The 25,570-nt window shown below is 32.7% G+C and overlaps 1 protein-coding gene across 1 annotated transcript in view; it reads right to left on the reverse strand.

Moving 5' to 3' along the window:
- The window catches only part of SUN1 (Sad1 and UNC84 domain containing 1), a 55,958-nt gene that overhangs the window by 20,485 nt on the left and 9,903 nt on the right, over positions 1 to 25,570 (reverse strand). Inside the window, exons 3-15 of the mRNA XM_044660102.1 lie at positions 23,269 to 23,454; positions 21,653 to 21,843; positions 18,559 to 18,585; positions 18,272 to 18,457; positions 14,274 to 14,471; positions 13,584 to 13,667; positions 13,150 to 13,260; positions 11,667 to 11,765; positions 11,042 to 11,135; positions 9,374 to 9,432; positions 9,065 to 9,210; positions 8,637 to 8,819; positions 3,560 to 3,646 (exon numbers count right to left, since the gene is read on the reverse strand). Of these exons, the coding sequence (XP_044516037.1) occupies positions 3,560 to 3,646; positions 8,637 to 8,819; positions 9,065 to 9,210; positions 9,374 to 9,432; positions 11,042 to 11,135; positions 11,667 to 11,765; positions 13,150 to 13,260; positions 13,584 to 13,667; positions 14,274 to 14,471; positions 18,272 to 18,457; positions 18,559 to 18,585; positions 21,653 to 21,843; positions 23,269 to 23,454 (1,651 nt within the window). The remainder of the gene's footprint in view (positions 1 to 3,559; positions 3,647 to 8,636; positions 8,820 to 9,064; positions 9,211 to 9,373; positions 9,433 to 11,041; positions 11,136 to 11,666; positions 11,766 to 13,149; positions 13,261 to 13,583; positions 13,668 to 14,273; positions 14,472 to 18,271; positions 18,458 to 18,558; positions 18,586 to 21,652; positions 21,844 to 23,268; positions 23,455 to 25,570) is intronic.

Genomic DNA, 25,570 nt, shown 5'->3' on the forward strand with positions numbered 1-25,570 from the left:
ATCCTCAGCACTTTGTATATTACAAAAACAAGAAAAAACAGCAGAAAGAGAAATTCTTAAAATAACTACAGACAAGACAGGTAGGTAGCACAGTGGATAGAGAGTAAGGCCTGAAGTCAGGAGGACTTGAGTTCAAATTTGATCTCAAACACATTCTGTGTGACCTTGGGTAAGTCTCTTAAATTAAATTACCTAGTCCTTATTGCTCCTCTGTCTTGAAACCAATACTTAGTATTGATTCAAAAATAGAAGGATCGGCATGGGTCAGGGTGGACATGATTGAGGGTGTGGACTCGAAAGTACCACACCAATGCAACTACCAACAATTTGGAAATTGGTCTTGATCAAGGACACATGACAAAACTAGTGGAAATGTGCATCGGCCATGGGTGGGGAGAGTGCGGGGGGCGAAGGGGAAAGGAGGAGCAGGAATCATGTAACCATGTTAAAAATGAATATTAATAAATGTTTGGGAAAAAAAAGAAAATATAAATATTTATTATAAAAAAAACAGAAGGATCTAAAAAATAAATAAATAAAATTTAAACATAAAACATTTGGTAGTCTATCTGCCAAGACACACATAGGAACTATGTGAACACAATTACAAAAACACTTTTTACCCAAAGATAAAAAGAACTGGGGAAATAGTAAATGCTCAGAGGTAGGCCAAGTCAATACTATTAAAAATGGCAATAATACCTAAATGAATTTACTTGTTCAGTGCCATGTTAATATAATTGCCAAATTATATTTTCTAGAGCTAGAGAAAATTATAACAAAACATATCTTGAGAAATGACAGGTTGAAACTATAAAAAGAACCAATGAAAAATGATGGGAAGGGAGGGCCAGCAGTACTGGATCTTGAATAATACTACAAAGCTATATTCATCAAAACAACTTAGGTACTAGGTAAGAAATAAAGATGATTGATCAGTAGAATGGACTATATATATAATATACAGAATCAAATGAGCACAATAATCTAATACTTGATAAACCCAAAGATTCCAGCTGTTGGGGCAAGACTTACTCACTATTTGACAAAAATTGTTGGGAAAACTGGGAAGTAGTTTGGCAGAAACTTAGAATAGACCAGCATCTCATATTATATATCACCTGCCAAGATAAGCTCAAAATGGCTACATGATTTAGACATTAATAATGATACTTAAGCAAATTAATGGAGCATGGAAGAAAATACCTTTCAGATCTGTGGATAACACAGGAGTTCATAATAAAAAAAAAACAAAAAGATTCACAGTAAGTAAACTAGATAAATTTGATCTCACAAAATTAAGTTTTTGTATAAACAAAACTGATACAACTAAAATTAGAAATAAGAAATCGGAGGGGAGAGGGAGAAGATCTTTGCAGCAAATTTCTTTGAGAAAAGTTTCCTTTTCTAAAGTGTGTAGGAAGCCGAGTCAAATTTATGAGAATAAATGCTAATCTCCAAATTGATAAAAGGTTGAAGGATATGAATAGGCAGTTTTGGAATAAGAATTCCAAGTTATCGTTAGCCAGATGAAAAATGCTCTAAATCACTAGTAATCAGAAGAATGCAAATTAAGAAAATTCTGTGGTAACAGCTTATTCCAGTCAAATTGAATAAAATGACAAGAAATGATAAATCCTGGAGGGAATGAGGAAAATAGATACAATAATGGGATGTTAATGGAGTTGTGAATTAGACTAATCAATCTAGTAAGCAAATTGGAACTATGCCCCAAAAGCTATTAAACTATACTTACTCTCTGATCCAACAATTCTATTACTAGATTTATATCCCAAAAACATCAAAGAGGAAAAGTGTCTATATATGTAAAAATATTTATAGCAACTCTTTTTGTGGTAGCAAAGAATTGGAAAATGAGGGGATGACCACCAATTGGGGAACGAATAAACAAGTTATGATATGTACATATAATGGAATACTATTGTGCTATATGAAATGATGAAGGGGATGGATTAATAAAAACCAGGAAAACTTTATAAACTAACAGAAAGTGAAGTGAGCAGAACCAGGAGATCAATTTACACAGGTAACAGCAATACTGTAAAGATACATGATTGTGAAAGACTTAGTAATTCTGACCTGTAGTAATTTCAAAGGACTTTTAATGAAAAATGCTATCTCCAGATAGAGAACGGATAAGACTCAGAGTGAAGACATGCATATTTTTTCTTTTTCACAAAAGACAATTAATGAAGAAATTTGTTTTGTGTAACTTCACCTATGTAATAAGTTTCATATTTCTTGCCTGTTCAATGGGTAAGAGAGAGGGTGGGGAAGGAAGAGAATCCAGAACATAAAACTGATTTTTTTTTTTTCAGAAAGGAAATGATGAAGAGGATATTCAGAAAAACCTGGAAAGACTTACATGAACTACTGCAATATGAGGTGATCAGAACCAGGAGAGCAATCTATGCAGTAACAGCTTTAAAGATAATTCACTTTGAAAGACTCAGGAACTCTGATTAATAAGATGATCAATTATAATTCACACCTTTAGATAGAGACCTGATAGACTCAGAGTACAGACTGAAGAATATTTTCTTCTATATCTTTCTTTTCTTTCTTGGACATGGCTAATGTGGATATTTTTTCATGTCCATACATATTTGTATAAAAGAGTTTTTCTTGCTTTCTCAATGGATGGAGCAGGGGAAGGAGCAAAGGAGAGAATTTGGTGCTGAAAAATAAACTTAATTTTGAAAAATAAAAAAGTAAAGAAGAGAGGGAGAAATGACAACTTCATATGAAACCTCTTAGTATTCTTAGTATTATATGAGAGCCAAAAGAATAAAAAATGGAGGAAGCCTAGTATATTCCACAAATGCTTTCCAATTTCCAAACCTGGAAATCAATTCGTTTTAGGATTAGAGTGGCATTCTTCCAATACAAAGTGCCCTGCACATAGCAGGTATTTAATAAATGGTTGTTGAATAGCTTGCTGAACACTGATAGGACACACAGACCATGCAGATGACAACCTTGGTATTATAAAGAAAACACTAACCACAGAGTACTAAAGGTTTCATTTATGAGTTCTGGCACTGGAACCATATAGACAGATAACCAGTTTTAAACATCTTTTTGTATTCCACAGCATCTAGCACAGGACTAGTCATATAGCAGGTACTCAGAAAATATACTTGTTGATTGACAGTGCAGAAACAAGAATGGGAAAAATTACTTACTAAGCATGAAAACCAATAATACCAATTACCCTTAGGGGTCTTTTACAAGCATTCATTTGTAAGAATGACAGAAAAGGTAGCAATGAAAAAGCTTAAAAGTTCTTTTAATAATTACCAATGTTATAAGGAATTTATTTAATTTTCACTCTCTCCTTAGGAGCAGAACTCCTAAGTTAGAGGAAATTACATAAATCTTACTCTGTCTCTATCAACATCCTATTCAATATTTACTAGCTGTAACACCAAGGAATTAAAAAAAAAATTTGTAATGAAATTCATTATTGAGTGTCATTCTGAAAAATGAAAAATAGTCATTTAACTTACACTGAAGATAGAAAAGAAAAACTAGGTACCTTGGACTTTTCAGACAGTTTTCCAAGAAGATCTTCCAGCTTCAATATTCTCAATTCATGTTCTTGATGGAAAGCCAGAAAATCAGTCTTAAAGATAAAAACAAACATGCCAAATTGAAATTATTTACCTCAGTATGCACAAAACTTTCCTACTGCAAATTTCACGTGGCCATATATTTTCATCCCAAATATGAAGAAAGCAATTTAACATGCATTTGAATAATGTCTAACTTTAGAGAAAGTATTCTATAGGACTTTTTACATATAAATGAAAACAGCAACCTATGCTAAGCTTAAAATCAGAAATGGATTCTCTAATATTTTCTAAAAAATAATAAATTTAAATTTAAAATCCTATACTTTCTGCTTCACTGTCAGAAAATACTATGAAACATACTCTGTGTTTTGTTAGTCTCTGACAGAACTGGAAAAATAAATGAATAATTATTGCTACAAATATTAGCATGATACAATTGTAGGTACTTTCACAGTATTATTTACAACTGATTTCAAATCCAAAGACAATGTTGAAGCATATTACAGGTTAACAACTAACTACCTTTGAAAAATATTCAAAACCAAAAATGATCTTAGACAAAAACCAAAAAATTCTTATTCACCTCTCCTTTCTCTGGCATGATAAAATACTGGAAAACAGTTCAAAATAAGAAAATCCATTGTTAAAACCCTAGCAAAGAGACGTTTTTAAAAAGGTGTTCTAGGGGGCAGCTAGGTAGCTCAGTGGATTGAGAGCCAGGCCTAGAGACGGGAGGTCCTAGGTTCAAATCCGGCCTCAGACACTTCCCAGCTGTGTGACCCTGGGCAAGTCACTTGACCCCCATTGCCTACCCTTACCACTCTTCCACCTATGAGTCAATACACAGTAGTTAAGGGTTTAAAATAAAAAAAAAATTAAAAAAAAAAAAAAAAAGGTGTTCTATAAAACATTTTGGGCAACTTTCCTCCCATAAATGAAAATATCAATGGTTAATTAAATCAATTATGAAATTAATAATGAGGGTACAGGTAGGAATGTCAATCAGGAGAAAAATGAGAATTAGTCTCTTATACCAGGAAGGATGGAAATATACACACTTTCCATCAAGAACATAAACACAGAGAGACACATGTGTGAATATGTTTTCATGCATTCCTTTCAATTAAACTTTTCTTCAGGTAACATGGTAAAATGTTAAATAATTTTTCTAGAAGGGCCCAAATCCAACAAACAATGTTGCAAAATCCCTTACCAAGAGTATAAATAAACTATAATAGTAAAGCAAGTAAGACAACAGGAATGGTAACAAAAAATTAAAGATATTATACATTCTGGTAACTCTTACAGTTCAGGGAATGTGGTATTCTTTTATGATTAATGGAGTTAAAATGTGGACAATAAATATTAAAGAATTAGAATATAATAAAATGTTGAAAAGAATTGGAAAATATTCACAACCACAGGAAAGGATGTTCCAAATCACTAATAATAAGAGAAAAGCAAATCAAAACAATCCTAACATTTTACTTCAGACCCTGAAAATTGGCAAAAATGACAAAGAAATGGCAGTGGTTAATGTTAGAAAGGTTTCACAGAAGGATAGGCAAACTAAAGCATTATTGAAGGAGCTGTGAAATGGTACAATGATTCTGGAAAATCATTTGGAATTATGGAAATAAAATGACTATTTAATGGTCATACCTTTTGAACAGAGACTTGTTACTGAACTCATAGCCCAAGGAAATCATTGATAAGAAAAAAGTCTCCAGGGGGGCAAGCTGGGTAGCTCAGTGGATTGAGAGCCAGGCCTAGAGACAGGAGGTCCTAGGTTCAAATCTGGTCTCAGACACTTCCTAGCTGTGTGACCCTGGGCAAGTCACTTAACCCCCATTGCCTAGCCCTTACCACTCTTCTGTCTTGGAGCCAATACATAGTATTGACTCCAAGATGGAAGGTAATGGTTTATATTTTAAGGAAAAGGAAAAGGAAAAGGAAAAGGAAAAGGAAAAGGAAAAGGAAAAGGAAAAGNAAGGAAAGGAAAGGAAAGGAAAGGAAAGGAAAGGAAAGGAAAGGAAAAAGGAAAGAAAAGGAAAGGAAAGGAAAGGAAAAAGGAAAGAAAAGGAAAGAAAAGAAAAGAAAAGAAAAAAAAGTCTCCACACACTCCAAAATATTTATAACAGTACTTTTTGTGATAGCAAAAAATTGGAAACAAAGTAGATGACCTTTGATTGGGGAATGGCTAAACAAATTGTGGCACATGGGTGTAATGAACCATTAAGAAGCTGTAAGAAATGATGTATGAGGAATAAAGAAAAACATGGAAAGATCTGTGTGAACTGATGCATAGTGAGGTAAGTAGAGCCTAGAAAACATATGCAGTAACCAAAATGACATAAATAGAAAAAACTACAAACCAAAAATCAAAAGTAAATGTAATGAAATTATAAGATCACGAAGAACTTGAATGGAGAAATGTGAAAGGACAATCCCAAACCATGGTCCTTGTGTTTTACACATTGCACATGCTTTCAGACTTTTTTCAATGTATTACTTGGTTATGATGTTTTTTCTCTAAAAAATACTACTTATATTAAGGCATGATTCTCTAGTAGGAGGAGGGATAACTGAGATAACTATGATAATATAAGAAACAGAAGACATTAATAAAAATGATTTTCCAAAAATACAATAAAATGAACTTTCAGAAGTTAAATATTTATTCATATTTCAGAATGGATTTAAGAATTGTGTTTTCCCATAAATCACACATAATAATATTAGTACATAGATACAGATGTAGAGAAGACATGAGAAATTGTGGTGAGCCTATACTGACTATGTTATACTATATAAGCACTTTTTAAAAGGGAATTCTGGCTTGTTCAGTTTTATCAAAAGCAGTAAATGCTGTTACTTTAAAACAAAATGTTTCTGCTTTATATAATGCCAGATAATTTTTTTTTATCTTACATGTCATAATTGAATAATGATTGTCTTTAAAACAAGTAGACCTAAAAAAGAGAATTTAGCATCCATTTTGCTTGGATTTGGGTTGAATTCCTGGTTCTGCTGTTCATTTTCTGGATGACTCTACATGAGCTACTTAATCTCAACATGCCTTAGTTTCTTCATCTGTAAATTGAGAAGTTCAGAGAAAATGAGCTGTTCAAATGAGCTCAAAATTTATGATAATAGGAAATTGAATCTGCCTGCAGTGATATTTGAAGGTTTCTCTAAGATATAAAGTGGTTAATCTTTCATTAGTTATTATAATGTGGATAAAAGTTTCCAAGGTTTCAATCCCATCTACCCCATCTCCAGTATATATTTTATTATACATATGTAAGTAAAATTTTACAGTTCACTTCCCCCCCTTCCCTCCCTAGAAAGCATTAAGTAGCTAGCCAAAAGATAAAACAAAAGATATTCAACAAAGTGAAATTATGACTCCTGCATAAACAATCCCATTTTAATGGTTAAGAAAGTTCATCCAGGAAAGAGAGGGAAAATACCACTCATTTATTTATTTTTAACCCTTCCCTTCTATCTTAGAACTAGTACTAAATAGCAGGTCCAAGGCAGAAGAGCAGTAAGAGCTAGGCAATAAAGGTTATATGACTTGCCCAGAGTCATGTCTAGGAAGTATCTGAGGCCAGAATTGAAACCAGGACCTCCCATTCCATGCCTGGCTCTCTATTCACTGAGCCACCTAGTTGCTCCATCATTTACTTTACTAAAAGCACATAAAGATTCCTTTCACTTATCTGGACGTTGCCTATCCAATGATCTCAACCATTTAAAACACATACAAGAGGGGGCAGCTGGGTAGCTCAGTGGATTGAGAGCCGGGCCTAGAGACAGGAGGTCCTAGGTTCAGATCCGGCCTCAGACACTTCCCAGCTGTGTGACCCTGGGCAAGTCGCTTGACCCCCATTGCCTACCCTTACCACTCTTCCACCTATAAGTCAATGCACAGAAGTTAAGGGTTTTAAAAAAAAAAAACACATACAAGAAAAAAAAAGCATAAAAGGCCTTTTAGAAACCAAAACAACTTCACAAAGTTTGTGTAGTAACAAGACCAGAGATCTTTAGGCTTTAAGTCTTTTTACTTCTCTAATAGACACAAGTCTAAGAAGCTTAATTACTAAATTCCTAGAAAATAAAAAACAACAAATTGGAGAGGTAAGTAGGAGGGGATGTTAGCTTTTAGTAGCAGGCACACTGACAGCTTTAAGACATGACAAATGGCATCAAAGGAAAAGAAGCTATAAAAAAGAAGACATAAAACAGTTGCTACTTTTTTTTCCATTCAGTTATTTGCTCAGTAGATATGTGGAATTTAAAGAACAGAAAATAATGCACAAAACAAAAAATAAATAATCACTAGTCCTTACATAATATTATCAACTCTTGGTTACCTATAAGCAAATAATTTATTTTATCCACTCTTCTTTAAATCAGACTGAGGATTTCATTAGTTTAAGGAATTCTTGAGGAAAATTCTTTCACTGATTCCAATGGACAATTGCTCTACAATTGTAGTCTTAGAGAACTGGCTGGTCCGCTAAGAGCTTATGCAACTTGGCTCACAGTTACAAAGTTAGTATCCAGAGGCAAGACCAAAATCCAGGTCTTTTTTGACTAAAGCCAGCTCTCCACCCACTATGCCAGTATTACTCTTGTTGTCAGTTACTTGTGAACAATTTTAAATTTTAGAATGGTTTTCCCCTGCTGCCTCACACATTTCAAGGCTCATGGCTCCTCCTGCCCAAGAAGCATGAACTCAAAAGATGCCAATTACTTTTAAATTTTCTTTTGAGTAAAGTCTAATATGTAAGAAATTTTTTCTTAAAATTTTCCTAAAATTTATTCAAAAACCCAAATTTGGATTAACTATTGCTTTATGTCATCTGTCTTTCATGTCATCTGTCCTTCGGCAGCAAATGAAAATTGACCAACTTTCCTTTAAAGTTATCAAGGGTGATCATTACAGACTAAATAAACAAACAATTCTCTTGTATTTACCTTTGAGCTTGATATACTATCAGATTTCATTTCTTTTAAATGCTGCCCTACCACATTTTTAATCAAAGACAATGTTCCACTATCATCATCCATCTGCTCTACTTTGGCTTGTAGTTTCTGAAGTAGCAGGGTCACTTTTCCATAATCTTCATCAGAGTTGTGGCATCTGTCAGACAAAAGGGCCATCTGTTTTTCTATTTCACCTATTCGATGCCAGTCAAAAAATTTAACATCACCCTAAAAATGTAAAGATGAGACATTAATAAAATATAAGGAAAGCTATTACTTAAAAACATATTGCTGAAAATCTTTTAGAATATTCAAGAAGCTACAAAACTTCTTTATTCTGGAAATTTTATCAATAAATTCCAAGAACAGTGCACCTCCCTCTGAACCTATGGTTGGTCAACAATTTGACTAATTTACTGTGTGGAATAAATACTGAGACAACATACATCTAAGAAAGTATTCCAGTAATTTACCTCTACAGGCTGATTAACATGAGAAGAATCAGGCTTAAAGAAGTATCTGGACTCATCTATTTTCTGTGTTCTGTGTATGGTTGTCCAATTAAATATAGGCAAGAGTGAAAGAAAACTTTCCATGTTCCATAAATAAAGACCTATCCCTTAGATGAAAACAAAAATCACAAAGTTTTAAAACATTCATTTCAAGAAAGTATAAAAGATTATATTTAATATAATTTATTTTTATATTTTAAATTAAATGTGAATTATCAATTAAAATAAACATGAATAATCATTTAAAAAGTGAAAACAAATTTCACATACCTAGCAAAAGTAAAAGTGGGATAAGTAACAGTAACAACTTGCAAATTTTTGGAAGGCACCTGGAAATAAAAATAAAAATGTTGAATTTGCAACAATTAGAAGTTCTAACATAAATCAACAAGCATTTATTAAGTACCTACTATGTGTCAGGCATTGTTTAAATGCTTAGGATATAAAAAAAAAAGCAAAAGCAGCCCCTATCTTCAAGGAGCTTAGAATCAAATGAGAGAAGACAAAATGTCAACTCTTATGAACAAATAAGACATACAAAGGTGTAAGTATCTATATCTATATGTAAGAGATATATTTGTGATACTCTCAGAAAGAAGGCACTAAAGATAAACAAACTTCTATAACTGCTTCTTGAAGAGGTAGAATTTTAATTGAGACTTGAATAAAGCCAAGGAAGCTAGCAGATGGAGGCGAGGGAAGAGATTTCAGGCATGGAGGAACCAGGGGAAAACCTCTGGAGCTAAGGTATAGAGCAGGGGTCGGCAACCTTTTTGGCCGTGAGAACCATAAATGCCACATTTTTTAAAATGTAATTTCGTGAGAGCCGTACAGTGCTCACAGTGCATGCTCCTGTAACAGCGCCTGAAAAAAAAAATTTACTTTATGGCTCGAGAGCCATACGTTGCTAACCCCTGGTATAGAGTATCTTGTGTGAAAATGGCAAGGAGGCCAGTATCACTAGATTATAGAGAGTATGTGCACAAGAGAAATAAGAAGCTCTGAAAGGTAGGAAAGGGCCATGTTATGAAGGATCTTAAAATTCCGAGGATTTTATATTTGATCCTAGAAGCAACAGGAAATCACTAGAATTTACTGAATAAAGAAATGATATGTCAGACCTGCAAAGATAATTTTGATAGGTAGGTGGAGGATGAACTAGAATAAGGGGAAATGACTTAAGCAGGTAGGCCAACCAGAAAGCTATTTAACAGTCCAAACTTGAGATGACTATGGCTTTCTTGCTACAAGTTGGCAGTATCAGAGTAGAGAAGGGAGAACACAGGAGAGATATTACAAAGGTAACATGGAAAGGGCCTGGCAACATACTGGATATGAAAGGGTTAAAAGAGTTGAAGATGACAGTAGTTATAAGCCCTAATGACTGGGAAGAAAAATAAAGAAGAGGGAAGTGGTTTGGAGGGAGGAAGGGCAGAGATAGATTTATCTGCATAAATTCATTAACTATTGATAACAACTATGTATGAATGTAGAAAAGCATAAAAGAGTGAAAGATCATTTATCTGCATGCATCTTCAAGATAATTAAATGTCTGGGATAACACATTTTTGATCACTAAAATTCCATGCTCACTGGTAATTTGTTCTAAATCCTTCTCCTCCATGACACAAAATATACATTTCTATAATGTTGCCTTAGATTGTCCATGACAGCAATGAGCAGATTCCTTACTATATGTAAGATACTGCATACTCAATTGTAGAAGTACCTGAGTAATTAAAACTTCTTGAATAAAGTCCAAAAATGATCTGCCTTATTCTCTATTCTGTAAGGTTCCAATACAAGAAACTGGATTTTAATTTCTCTATCAATTTTCATGAAACCATGATTCCTAGCCCACAATTAAAGTGAATGAATTTAAATAACAAAATGACCCCCCTTTTGAAACTTAAAATTAACATTAGATGGTTTCCTTACCTTGTAAGTAGAAATACGTTTAACCAAGAAATCAAAGTAACAAATTGATACCATCCAGTTCCTAGCCACCAGAATACTCCAGAGGCTGCCTTCCCTAAAAATAAAACATAAAAAGTAGAACTGTTTTGAGGAAATCAAAGCCTCTAACTGGAATATTTTGGTGACGACCAAGCAAGAAGCAACAAAAAATTCATTTTGATTATTTTGAGTGTCAAGGAAAATCTGCAAAGAGTATTTTTACATGCACCACAATAAAACTAAGTCACACATCAATGCTAAAGAGTAAAACCACAGCACAACATTATTCGTAGATGCACAAGACAAGATGCAAAAGAAGAAACATTTATTTAGGGCATTAAATCCATGCACTTCAATTACACTGAAGTCAAGCTAGTGATGAATTTGATATCTCAAATCTTTTCACACACACACATACACACCCCAAATGCTTATGCATATAGAAATTTAGGAGGTTAGCACTTATAGGGAGTAATAATTGAAAAATGTTATTTTAAGAAGCCAAAACGAGAACCTAAAAATGAATTTCATCAGATCACACAGGAAAATATTTAATTTGCCAAAAGCCTTTGAGATCATGCTAGCATAGAAAGCCAAAAATAACCACCTGGAGAAACAATGGCCAACCAAAGAAACGACAACACCTTCTTGGACACAAACCATCCTGTTGCTCCAATCCTTTGCAGTGTTTGCATCAAAAAGTAACCTATAACAGATAAAAGGTGTATGCAGAATGCACACACAGAGAATACAACCCGAATACCATTCTCTAAATACATAATAAAACAGCTTCTTCCATTTGACAAATCCATGAAACCAATAATTTTGGATGCTATCTTTAAATTTTATCATGCTCTATTTTTAAGTCAAAGGAATATTCTTCCTTTCGATAAAATAAAATTATTTATGAAGCAAGGAAGACAGAAATTCATTGAAACTGACTAGAAATATGAAAAAGCACTTGCTATGAGTTAGAATAATTTTCCTTCAATTCTACACTTTTTTTATCCAACTAAAATGTCTACCATAAGTATTTTCTAACATCCAAGTTTCATATTAATTCTGTTTAAAAATTCTTTTATATGTTCGAAAATAGTACTATCAAATTTTATGATATGGAGAATGTAAAATTCTATGATAAATTAGGTCATACAAAAATAAGCATAACATTCTAGGAGAAATGTTATCAAACAATTAACATGAAAATTTTAAACTGTTAAATCTAATATTTAACTTTTAAAAGCATTTTTATGGCCTCAGGAGGAAAAAAATCAGCAAGACAAAACAAATAACTTTATATAAAAATAACACACATGTAAAGTAGGTGGCTGCTTAGAAGATTATTTACTGTTTCTCTTTTGCAGTGACATTGATATTATTTTAATTTTAACTGCCTGACATGTGTGCACCCAAAGTATAAGAAGGTTAAAGTAATTACTGACTTCAATCAAAACAAAGAAGTCATGTGTTCATTCTCTATTCACTTTTTGGATAACATACAAAAACAATTTTATTTTAAGTAATTTTGGAGCCTAAGAGGGGAAAAGTTACTTTCCCTTTTCTCCATGAAATAGAATTTTTAAAAAAGCACATGCTTTCATGAAATAACATCTTGTTGACTTTTTAAATATTTCCATTTAAAACCAAAAGCAATATTGCATTTTTGTAAATATAAGGCAAAATGTGTTTGAAGTAAAATGTTCTTTATTATGCAATTCACATAAGTAATTCTTTGTAAAATAATATTGTATCCCAGAAGAATAAATGCCTTGGATTTTACTTAAATCTCCTTACAAAGTTAAGTACTATACATCAAACCTGTGCTACATAAATAAATTATACAGTTAACCTACAAATTTATCTATATTAACTCAAGTTTCTATTTTGACTGTGCTTTATGAGTAGATATCTGAAGCTATTATATTACCTTTCTCACAGTGGGGTTGTGAGGAAAAGTGCTTTGCAAAGTGCTATTGTAAAGTGAGTATTATTTAGAATTCTAAAGAACTTTAATAAAAACAAAGCAATGAATGATTAGCATTTGTGAAGTAGTGATGAAAAATAAAAACAAAAAAGGTGCAAGAGTCAACCTGTGTAAGAAAAGTTGTGCCAAATGGTCCTTGCTACCCTTTTTGACCTTGAAGATTGCAAGTGGGTTGTTGTATATGTTTCAAGATGTTTCTTCCCCTTACAGTCATCACCTGTTGGTTGTGGTAACAATTAAGCAGTTAATTTAACAAATTAATAAGCAAGTTAGTCAATAAATAGACTTGTGGCCAGTCATGTCAAAATAGCAATATATAAAAAGCAAAAACAATCAGGTAAGTGAAATCTGGCAGCTGTTTTTATAGTTAAGATTTTAAACAGTAGGTTCCTTATTTAACCTAATAATGGATATTGGCTCTGGAAATTGATATATGGTATGTGTCACTCATGTAATTTAATTAAGCCACTAAAAAATTACAACCTGTGCAGAACTGAGCCCAAGACTAAGTTTTCACACATATGATAAAGCCATACTTACACAGTGATTCCCCATTTACACTGAGGTGACCATCCTCTCTGAGAAACTCTTTTACATTCATACTCCCACAGTAATTCGAATGAGCTGTAATATATGCAAAACAGGCTTAGAAAAATTCATCTCTCTCAAGTTCAAATTCTTCTAGCTTTATATGAAGCCAGTGTGATAAGAGGTTAGCTAATAAAATCACTTCCATAGTTTAAGGTGGCTATCTAAGGCTCCACCTAATACTGGTGAATGCTGGTGAAGTTTTATTATTGAAAGGTTAAAAAAAAAAAAAGCACTGACTGGTTAAACTGTATTCCCCAAACCAGCAGCAAATAAAAGAAAATCATGTTCAAAAAATTAGTTTAGAAATACAGCAGAGGGGTCCCTACACTGAAAATCAATATATTTAATCAAATAATTACCTTTGCTTTAAAAAGGTAAAATGAATCAAGGAAAAACAATGTTGAAAAAGAGAAATTAAAGCAGTACACTTTGATACAATTGTTTAAGCAACAGTCAACTTTCAGCCTTAAAGATAAAAGTCAAACTAGTATCATTAAGCTCAGAAAAAAACCAGCCACAAGAAGATAGCACTAAATGCAGTAGAAGAAAATGTAGATGAAAAGCCATAAGAAAAAGTACAGAATTTTCTCCACCTTTAAAGCAATATTTGGTGGGAAAAGAAGAAAATTTGTTAAATACCTTTTGATTCATGGCTTTTTGTCTTATAACTTTTTGATTCACAATCTTTAAATTCATAATTTTTCAATTTGTGATTCTCTGATTCGTAACCCAACTTCATTAAAACAACTTGAAAAAGTTGAACTAAGAGTGATGAAAAAGATGCCGCTGTGTGTTTGGCCAGACGTAAAATCCTATTCATGTAGAGAGATGCACCTCCTATTAAAAAAGTGTGAATATAAGTTATTTCCTCCCATGAGACTAACACTTATTCTCCACTGATCAAAAAAAAATCATCTTGTAAATTAATTGATCAGATAAAACTATTTTAAAGAACTCGTGTAAATATAAATAAATAGCCCTAAATTAAAATGAAATTTTCCTTAAAGCTACATTCTAGCAAAAGAATATGGTTCCTTACCATATCCTGGAATGAATAAAAGTTATATGCCAGATTTATCAATACCAAGGATCTCATACTGGCAATTAACTGTAAAATATCATACAGGATGAAACCATTTCATCCTAACAGATTCTTTTCATTGGGTTCACTAAGTAACTCCAGTTTTCATATTGAGCTTGGGAGGCTGTCATCAATCTGAGGATACAGTGTTTTTTTGGGCATTTTTAGTATTGCAACAACTTCCCCAAAAGATCTGGTGATCCCTAATAATTGTTACTGTTACTTATACACATTCAACAAACATTTATTTAGGGCATTCTATATGCAATACATTTCTACATGTCAAAGGGAGATATAAAAAATTAGAGTGTACCTGCCCCCAAGGAATCTATAATCTAGTAGGAAAAATTGCATAATCCTATTTATTACACCAAATTTGCTTTATTCTTAAGGTATTTTTTAAAGGTGTAGAAAAACTTAAATTCCTCAAGTAAAATTATTTAGAAAGGGGATACAAGAAAAGATCATTTCAACTGATCAATTCTCTTTGGTACTTCTTCAGGTTAGATCAACATTTCTCCCCTATAACAACAAAACTAGAACCATCTTATGCTTCACTTTTTAAAAAATCAAACCTATAACGTGAATTAAGTACCTACTATGTACAAGATGTTGTTTGCTGGGGATACAAATACAAAGAATAGAACAACCCCTGCTCTCAAGGAGCTTACATTCTCATAAAAGCACACATATGTGTATATAGAATAAATATATAAATATAAGACACAAAACTAAATAAACTACATTAGTTCATATTAAAGATATTGACTTCCAGGTTGACTAGGTAAGAAACAGTGTTAGTGGAATATCAATGCCTTGGTGGTGTCAGCTTCTTACATTACAGCATATTTAAATACAGTATAAGTTTTGTTAATGTTAGCCTTCATAATAAGAAATCATATTGAAAACTGAACCATTCTACCTACAAATCTTTTCCTCCAATAGACCTCAAAGTAGGTTTGTTGTACAACTCCTTCAATGTATTTATATATTATAGTTATGTGTTTACATGTCATGTCAGATTCTCTTATCAGAATTTAAGTTCCACAAATGCAAGAACCCTGATTTAGCTATATTTTTAAAGTGCCAAGTGCAGAGCTTTACACCTTATGAAGCTAAATAAATGTTCATTGAATTCAGACTCTCTGGGGATCATTACTCTTATGTCTCCAACTAAGAGTTAGTCTCAGCCTTGAGGTTTAATATATGATAGTATTTGCATGTATTCTGTATCCTTCCCCATTAATAATATGCCATATTCCCAATCCCCCGAACCCCCTCTCCCCAAGTTTTAATTCTCTTTGGCTTCTGATCAATGGTCTGAATTGTCTACAAATCAGAGAAAGAAAACTAGATTAGCTAAATTTTCTATACAAAAATTGCTACTTGGTATCCAGCATTAGCCATTGCAACAAATAGATTCTTGTGATTTAACTAGTATCTGTATAGAATGAAAAGACACGAAAAATTGGTTAGCATAAAAAACTGCATTTTGACTTAAAAAAAAAATTCAAAGGGAGACTGATGCTAGGAATAGCTGTGGTTACATCTTAAATTAAGATTCAAACCAGAGAAAATTATTAACGTCTGCTCATAACATAAAGATAAAAAAATAGGTGTTTCACACAACATTTTAGGTCATCTACTTTTTCCTCATTCATTCTTGCTATATTAACAATGTGAGCAGCTTTACAAGAAAACAACAAAAGCGGATACTCTCATTTTATTCATTGTGATATAAGAAATGTTACAATGGAACAAGTTTTTCAAAGGTATACCACACCTCTTCCAACCCTCAAGGAAGTTATTTTTAGCCTCTCCAAATATATTCCTAGAAATAAAGCTAAATCTATAAAGCATATGAAATATGTATGTTTTGAATTTAAAAGGCTAAGTAGCACTTAAAAATTAAAACTTTCTGTTAATGGCTAAAACTATGTATTCAAGTACCTCCCAACCCAAATGACTCTTCTAGAAATCTAAAGATAAGAGATAAAGAGATATAGCAGGGGGCAGCTGGGAGCTCAGTGGATTGAGAGCCAGGCCTAGAGGCGGGAAGTCCTAGGTTCAAATCTGGCCTCATATACTTTCTAGTTGTGTGACCCTGGGCAAGTAACTTAACCCCATTGCCCAGCCTTTACCACTCTTCTGCCCTGGTTTCAAGGCAGAAGGTAAGGGTTAAAAAAAAAGAGAGAGAGAGAGATAGACACACACAGCAAAAGTGATAGTCACAGTAGTGGCTCTCAGTGGTAACAGGATTTTAACAAATATTCTTTATTACATCTGAAGGGTGAACCTCTCAAGTTTACCAATATAGAGATTTAGCAAAATTGGCAGCCAAACAGAACTCATTCTGGTTATGTAGCTTTACAATACTCTTAATACCTTCTAGGAGAAATGGCTACAGTCACCGTCTAGGGCAGCATTGATGAAAGTTTTCAAGTTCCCATGCCCAGACTGCAATTTCAAGCTGCCTATAAGCCCTCCACACTACTCTAAAGAGGGGACGGAGAAGTGCTCCCTTTGGTGGCTGGACAGAGGGGCAGGGCATGCAAAAAATGTCCTCGGGTGCTGGGAAGGGGGAAATGGAGCAGGTTCCCAAGTACTGGCTCTGCATGAGTGCCAATACTTCACCAATGCTGGTCTAGGGAAATGAAGGATACTGACTTTCAAGTAACCTAAATGTTTAATTGGTAGAAAGGAGCTCTCCAAATATGAAAAAGAGGAGTTCTTTGGGAACTTCCTTGAATCCAACAATACTAAAAGTCCCTAGATTTATACTCTATAATGTGGGGATATTTCTAGAGTACCTCCCACTTTGAATTCAAGTTCATGTAAATAACGTTAGATCACTAATATTAGCTAGGGCAATTAATAGGGTTGGCTTTTCCTATTAACAAAAAACAGTCATCACAAATATAAAATCAGTACACAGACCTTTTCAGGACCTGAATTCAGTAAATTTCTCCATTTTTCCCACTGTCCCATCAAAACTTTCCTCTTGCTTCTCCCTAAACATAGAACCATAGTCCTAACATACTGGGGGTTGGGGATGGGGGGTTGATTCAGCAGTGGCATTCCTGCTTCCTTTTACTACCATAATTTTAATAAGATTTGTTGTTACAAAAAACATATCTTGACCATCAAAAATTATTTTTATCACTAAGGAATCATATCTTATAGCAATAAGTCAGATGACACATGGGGCTCTAAGTAAGAAATAATAGCATAACATATAATGTCTTTAATTTCAAAGTGGCATTAAAAGCTTTTAATTTTTTAATTTTTAATCTATTAAACTAAAAAAACCTTGGAAAGTAGGTTTGCTCACCAAAATATCCAAAATGTTACTCTGTACTGTTAATGAGTAACAAATATTCTCTAGAAAAGCAGTGTCCAATTGCAAGTATGCCAGTTACTTCATTGCTTATTTTTTTAAAATACAAATAGCTCACAAATCTTCATCGGAAATGCTTTGAATAAACATAAATCTGTAGAATGAAATATTTTTACAAGGCTATCTACCTAGTACCTTGCTTCAAAGAATTAGACTTACGTTTTTGACTCCTTTCCCTAGAATAAATTCTTGAAGATGGCACATGGGAAGTAGAGTAGGCTGTGAGGACATCTTTTCTCTCAGAAAGCATACTGCAATCAGTGCATGTATAACCATTGACCAAGGTTGTATCTGTTCCTCCTGTTGCTAGGTCACCATTTCCCTGAATGACAGTTTTAGTCCCACCTTAATAATAAAAAAAAAAAGGTGGTAATTATTTATTTCGATCTAAATCAGTCCAACAAATAAAAGTATTTTGGAGAAAGGAAGCAGCATAGATTAATTACCTTTAAGATCACCATCATCGTCAAGACCTAAAAACAAAACAAAAAAACACACATTTTTGATATTAAAAACAATACAACTAAAACATTTAAAGGAGCTTAGAAATTTTAATAGCTAAAAAATTAGAATTATATAGCATCATATTAAGCAGCACTTAAAGTTCCCTCTCTCCAATTTTCTAAAGTTTCCCAAATAGAAATACTTCTAGCTGCATGGCTGAAATTACTCTTTTATTACAGTCAACTTTAGTGAGATATATATGTAGGTAAAAACAACTTACATTGATAAGAAAACATTTACAATAAGCATGGTCATATGACAAAAATATAGGAAGTATAAGGAAACAAGTAACAAAATGATGTATCTTCCTACTTCCTCCACGTGACTACTGGGGAAAGCTATGTTAATTAGTAGCATATGCTGTTTCTGTTGCCTGGTAACCACTCTTTCTGCCAGAACAAACAGGATAGTGAAACAAGGATACGAACTCTTGCCAAAATTAGCACATAATATTTTGGAAACTAACTTAAATCCTTCAAATCACAATCTAGGAGAAACCAATCAGTATGAAAATGATAGACAAGCAACTTTTAAAGAAGGTTAAAATAACAATAATAGCCATCATTTATATAGCTCTTTAAAGTTTGCAAAGCACTTTACACCCATTATCTAAAGAATTTTTTAAAAACTAATATAATCATTACTTTATAAAATAACATGTTCTATTCTATATTATTATATAGTAATATTAAGTAATACAAATATATAGTGTATATAAGAATACATAATTTTAAAATTACCATCACCTGAGAGTAAGGAAGGTTTTTTTGAAATTCTTAATTTAAAATTCCAATTTCTTAGTCTTACAAATCAGATTAAAACTGACAAGTAAACTATTGAAATGAAATGATGAATTTGGCTTAGAAGGTAATCTGAGATGATCAATTTCCCTGTGTCCCAAAACCAAGATAACCAAAAAAAAAAAAAACCCATCATAGTCAGGGGTGGGGAGTAGGATATCAACTCTTGCTAAATAAGATAATTATTATTTTAAAATCTAAAATCTTTAAATGGTCCCCAAATGTTCTGACAATAAAGACCAAGGATTTTCAGATCCTCATGCTTAGTTCTTTGAGAAATTATCTCAATCAATCAATCAATAAAAACTTATTGAGTACTTACTATGTGCAACTTTAAGAGTTATAGATACAAAAAGAAGAAAAAAAGAGTTCCTGCCCTCAAGGAACTTACACTGTAATGAGAGAAACAGTATATAAGCAAATGCATTCAAAGCAAGCTCTATATAGAATAAACAGTAAATAATTAACTGAGGGAAAGCACTAGAATTAAGAGGGACTAGAAAAGACTCCCTGTAAATGGTAAAATTTTGCTGAGATTTAAAGCCAGGTGAAGCTGAGGAAGGAAAGCATTCCAAGCATGGGGGCAACCAGAGAAAATGCTTGGAACCAAGAGATGGAGTATCTTGTTTATAGTACAGTCAGGAAGCCAGTCATGAGATTGAAGAATATGGGACAAGGAGTAAGGTGTAAGAAGACAGGGAGGGTTGGAGAGGGCTTTGAATGCCAAGAGCATTTTGCACTTAATCCTGGAAGTGATAAGGAGTCACTGAAGTTTACTGATGAGGGTGTCATGAAACCTGCACTTTAGGAAAATCACTTTGGTGGCTGAATGGAGGATGGATTGGGAGTGGGGAGAGACTTGAAGTAGGCAGGTCCATCAGCAGGCTATTGCCAATAGTCTAAGCTTGAGGTGATGAGGACCTGCACTAGAGTAGTAACAATTTCAGAAGAGTGAAGGGAGGGTATAGAAGAGATGTTGTAGGCCTTGACAATAGCTTGGAGATGGGAGTGAGAGAGTGAGGAGACAAGGATTAACTTCTAGATTGTGAGTCTGAGGAAACAGAAAGATGGTGTTGCCCTATACAGTATCAGAGAAGGGGAGGGTTTAGGGGAAAGAAAATGAATTCTGTTTTGGACATATTTTGCTTAAGATGTCTAGTGGATTTACAATTTGAGATATCTGAAAGGCAGCTAGAAATGCAAGATCAGAGATCAAAAGAGAGATGAGGCAGGAGAGATAGATTTGAGAATCATAAACATAAAGATGGTAATTAAAACCATGGTAACTGAAGAGATCACCAAATGAAGCAGTATAGAGGGGAAAGAGAAAAGGATCCAGGATAGAACCCTGAGAGACACCTACAGTTATTATCTCATCCTATCCTATTCTTCCTTCCATTCACTAAGGAATTTCAGAGGTTAAAACTGAGGCAAGACCTGAATATAAAGAAATTTCCTTTGTTACCAAAAGACCAATATTCTGCCATTATAGTAATAGCAAAAAAAGTAGTATAACAAGCTTAAAATCACAATTCCCATACACCTTCAATTTGCTAGATAATATATATATGTTATTACTAATTTTACCAAATTTAGTTAGTCTCTGGTTTCAATTTTATTTTTTATTATCATTAAGTATATTATTATTAAGTATATTATTAAGTTCATAGGATTAAATCAGAAATCATAAAGGAACACTTATGTAACCTATATAGTATACTTGCTTTCCAATGGCTCAGGAATATTCTTAAATTTTTATTTATTTGTATCATTTAGTAACTTCAAAACTTTCTAGTATATCACACTAAATGAGCTAGTTTGATTTTTTTGTGCCAAGTTTGCTTAAAGGTGATTCTCATGACACTATGCATAGAAATTAGATCTAGTTATAACATTCAATTGTATTACTTTAATTGTCCATATAAAAAAAATATCCCAAACTTCATGGGAAATTAAGTAGAAGAAAGTGAAATAGTGAAGCAATATTGAAATAAGTATCTTTATAATAAATAACAAACTTTTGGAACTTAAGTTTCCCTAGCTATAAAATGGGAAGAGGGATATGTGTAACCTGTTTACTTCCTAAGAATAATCTCAAAAATTATTAAAATGTAAATGGCATTGTCTGAGCTTCCTATGAACAACTAAGAGATACATTTAAAATAGCACACACAAAAACACCCCAAATAATATATTCCAAAGGCAAAAGGAAACATCTCATATTAATTTAACTCACCCCAGAAATGGTCAACCTTGGTCTGTTCACGAATTAAAGACTCATCCAGGACAGAGGATCTTAAAGATGTTTCACTAGCATGGCTATTAAGGGTACTCTGGCTGAGAAGGGAGGAGCTGGAAGTAGCTTTTCTTGGAGTACGAGTTATAGCCAAAGACTGTTTGTTTGTGTTTCTATGCTGTTTTGATGTCCTATTCAAAAAAAGAAAACAAATATGCAAACCTTCTTTGATGAATAAAAAAAAATTAGCCTTTAATGTTAAACTTAATCATGTTGGAGAGTGAACATAAATTGAAGATTAAATAACTATCTTAAATAAGTGATCTGATTTTTATAAATTTAAGCAATGTACTTTTTATACTTCTTTAAGAATAACAGAAACTTTATATTATTTCTCAAGGATAAGCAAAATTATGTTTGGGTTAATCAATTAAAGACTGCTTGAACATCTGGAATTTGGCTTTTTACATTTATATTCTTCAACAACAAAAAATAACTTCAAAACTAAGGTTTTATAAAAATTCAACTTTATATAAGAAAAATGCCAGAGTTGCTGATCTGCCATCTTTGGAGAGTTTCCATACCAGGAGTTCCCTTCACAAATAAAATTTCTGGTTCAGACCCACCTAAGTCCTCCCACCTTCCAGAAAAGATAGAAAATTGTTAGACAAAATTTTCTGCTAGAATATTTGTTTATAGTTTTTAGTATATATTTTTAAAAAATTAAATATTAAATATTTAGAATGAATACACACTACCAAGTATGGAAAAAAAATAAGAATTTATAACATTCAGAATTTGAAGAAACCATGGTTTCCTCTCATAATTCAAATATGAACAATTCAATATGAAACTTAAATGCTGGCCCTTTTGAGGCTTTTCCCCTAGAAATGTAACTCACTTTTTCTTTTCCTTTTCATTACCTTTCTTACTGAATATCTGTGCTGCTAGATCATAATTTAGATTTGAATATAAAGCTGAAGCTGTTGCCTTAATTTTTCCCAATAGGATGGAAATCATACCATACTTTTTGGTATAGTGGTGATATGAAATATGTAAAGGTCACAAATCAATATATTTGAGAATCACTAAATAATAGTCTTAATCTATTATGTATCTATATATCTTGCAATGAATGCACATATATATTATAAAGTCTATGTTAATCAGCAATATTAGGGAGATAAACTATAATATGTTTGTTTTTGTGAGATCCTTTTTCCCCTTTGATGGTATTTGGTCAGACAGTTTTATTTCAATTCTCATTATACAAGATGAATACAACTTTCTAAACAATAATTACTAGGACTGTATCTAGAACTGTAGTTCTTTATTTGGAAGGCAGCTGTCTCTAGTACTGAAATATAAACTGAATAAGACTTCAACTGAACAAAATTTCAATGCTTAACTCTGTAGAAGGGCAATAATAACATGTTATAAATTTTGGAACTGGTTACTTGAATATTTCTACCATATCAAAAATTTGCAACATAATATTAAAGCTTAATATGCAAAATCTGTTATGGTAAAGTTTTCTATAAGATATAGGAAACAAATGATTTTGAATAGTGAATATTTTTTTTAAATAAAAGGAAAAGGAGCAAAACATTGCTTACTTTGATATTTTGTCTTTGTAAGCTGTATTTCTAGTGTACGAGTGAGTGTTTTCCACCTGACCATCATCACTGGTGTATGCTGTAGTGACCAAACGTAAGCTTCGGCGTGACATTCTTGGAGAATCAAACACAGGATCTAATTTATGTTCAGTCTCAAAATCCAGGGCATCAGAAGAATAGCTTGAACTACAATGAAAACAAACTCATCACAAGGTTATCAAGTTTTAATGTTGTCTGGCATAAAGTTTAAAAAGATCTACTCTAACATATAGATTAAAAAATGATTTTTACCAAATATATTGTGCAAACTATTAATTATTAAAGGCAACTGTAATTGGTCTAATGAAAAACTTACTTTTACCAAGAAGGTTTGGCACATGAAATAGAGCACAGTTCTTGACCACAAACATCTTCTAACTACTTCTACATTTTAAGAGGAAACAATATATTTCCTAGTGTGATAATAATAGGTTTCTTAAACATTTACAAATTTAACTAACTCTAGATCTAAAGCATTAAGAAAAAGTATCGAAAGAAATAAACAAGGTAACAATATTTCCAATTGTTCATGCTGAAAAATATATTTAATACATTCATATATAGGTTTAGGTTAAAAGAGCCTATACAACAAAATACTTTGCATTATTTAGTGAAAAAAAGTGTTGGATTGAGAGTCAGAGGAACTATCTTGGCTCTCCCCACTTGCTATATCACCCTAGGTAAAAGAGCATTGACCTCTTTGGATCTCAATTTCCTTACTCTAAGGGTGCTAAATTAGATTTTTTTTAAATAGCCTTCCACTTTTAAATCAATGATCCTAAACACAATCCTAAATAACACCAGATTTCTTTGAGCACAGCTTAATAAAGAATTTTTTCCCAAAGAAGAATTTAACACCCAAATGTCATTCTTTTAAATAAAATTAATTCAAAACTATGCCTTATAGGCATACATACATAACATCTTCAGTACTATCCTTCTTAGCCTCAGAGCATAGATTCTCAGAGTAAGAAGACTATTGAGAAGTTATGGAATCCAAATCACACCTAGGTAGTCCAGCTATACTTCTACAACATCCTTAAAAAGTGATCATCCAACTTCTGCTTGAAGACCTGTGATAAGAAACTATACACTCTTTCCCTTTTTATTTTTGGACATCTCTTAATTTCTCACACTGAACTTGGTTCTATTCCCAATACCCACTTATCGGTCTTAGTTATGCACCACCCCTCACCATGGGTCACAGAAAACCAGGGTAACTTTTCTTCTATGTGATAGGCCTTCAGATATTTGAAGATGGCTATTACAACTTCCAAACTGACAATGAGAGTAATTCTAGAGTAAGTTTTTTTCATTCTATAGATATCTCTGGTAGTCTGGTGAACCCCTCAGATCTCTTCTCAGAATGGTTTTTAAGTGTATAAAATAAAATAGAATTACAAAGAAAGTCAGTAATATTGAAATAAAACTATCAAAATAAATGATGAAAAGTTCACAGACTTCAGATTAAGAACTTTTATTTTATATCTTCTACCCTCTATAAGTACTACTGACTCTTAGTCCCAAATTCAGAACACATGGAGGGAGGGTAAAAATGGTCTGGAGAAGAGAATTTTTCTTCCATAGCTAAAGAAGGTTAGAGAGGTACTTTTGCCAACCAGAAAGAGGTAGATACTGTCCTGGTAGACTGAGATGGAATTTGGAAAGCATTTTCCCAAAGGAGTAATATTAGATGTAACTGAAACAATAACACTAGTTCTAGGCTTCAGGTACATTAAATGGAGTTTTATGTATTACACTGAAAGCCTAAACCTAACACTATTTCTCTGAGAAAATACATTCAGAGTTCTAACAAATGCAAAAGCTTTCACAACACAACACAGCCTAAAAAGGGTACTGTCTATATTCTCTATTAAATGACTGAAGTTGAAAAAGCACAACAGAGCAACTAAGAAATCCTAATTCTGAATTAGAAGGAAAGAATGACATAAGAGTATATTCACACTTACTTAGCAAACAATATAAAAGATTAGGAACATAGCTAGAATAAGACTCAAATAGCAAAGGCCTAATCTGGTCCTAAAATAGAGTAAAACATTTTAATTTTAGTCTATTGTATTCCTGAAGAATATTTAATTATGTAATTAAACTTCTATTTCCTGGCTTTTAGATAAAAATGAAGTAGAAAAATTATTTTAAAATTTTTTCTTAGGATCTAAAACTATTCAATAACTCTTCTATCCAGTAAATCCTGGAACTTGAAGAGCTGATGGGAATTGCAGCGAGCATTCAATAACTACAG

The sequence above is a fragment of the Gracilinanus agilis genome, chromosome 1, assembly GCF_016433145.1.
Source record: "Gracilinanus agilis isolate LMUSP501 chromosome 1, AgileGrace, whole genome shotgun sequence".
In the NCBI taxonomy this organism is placed as follows: domain Eukaryota; kingdom Metazoa; phylum Chordata; class Mammalia; order Didelphimorphia; family Didelphidae; genus Gracilinanus; species Gracilinanus agilis.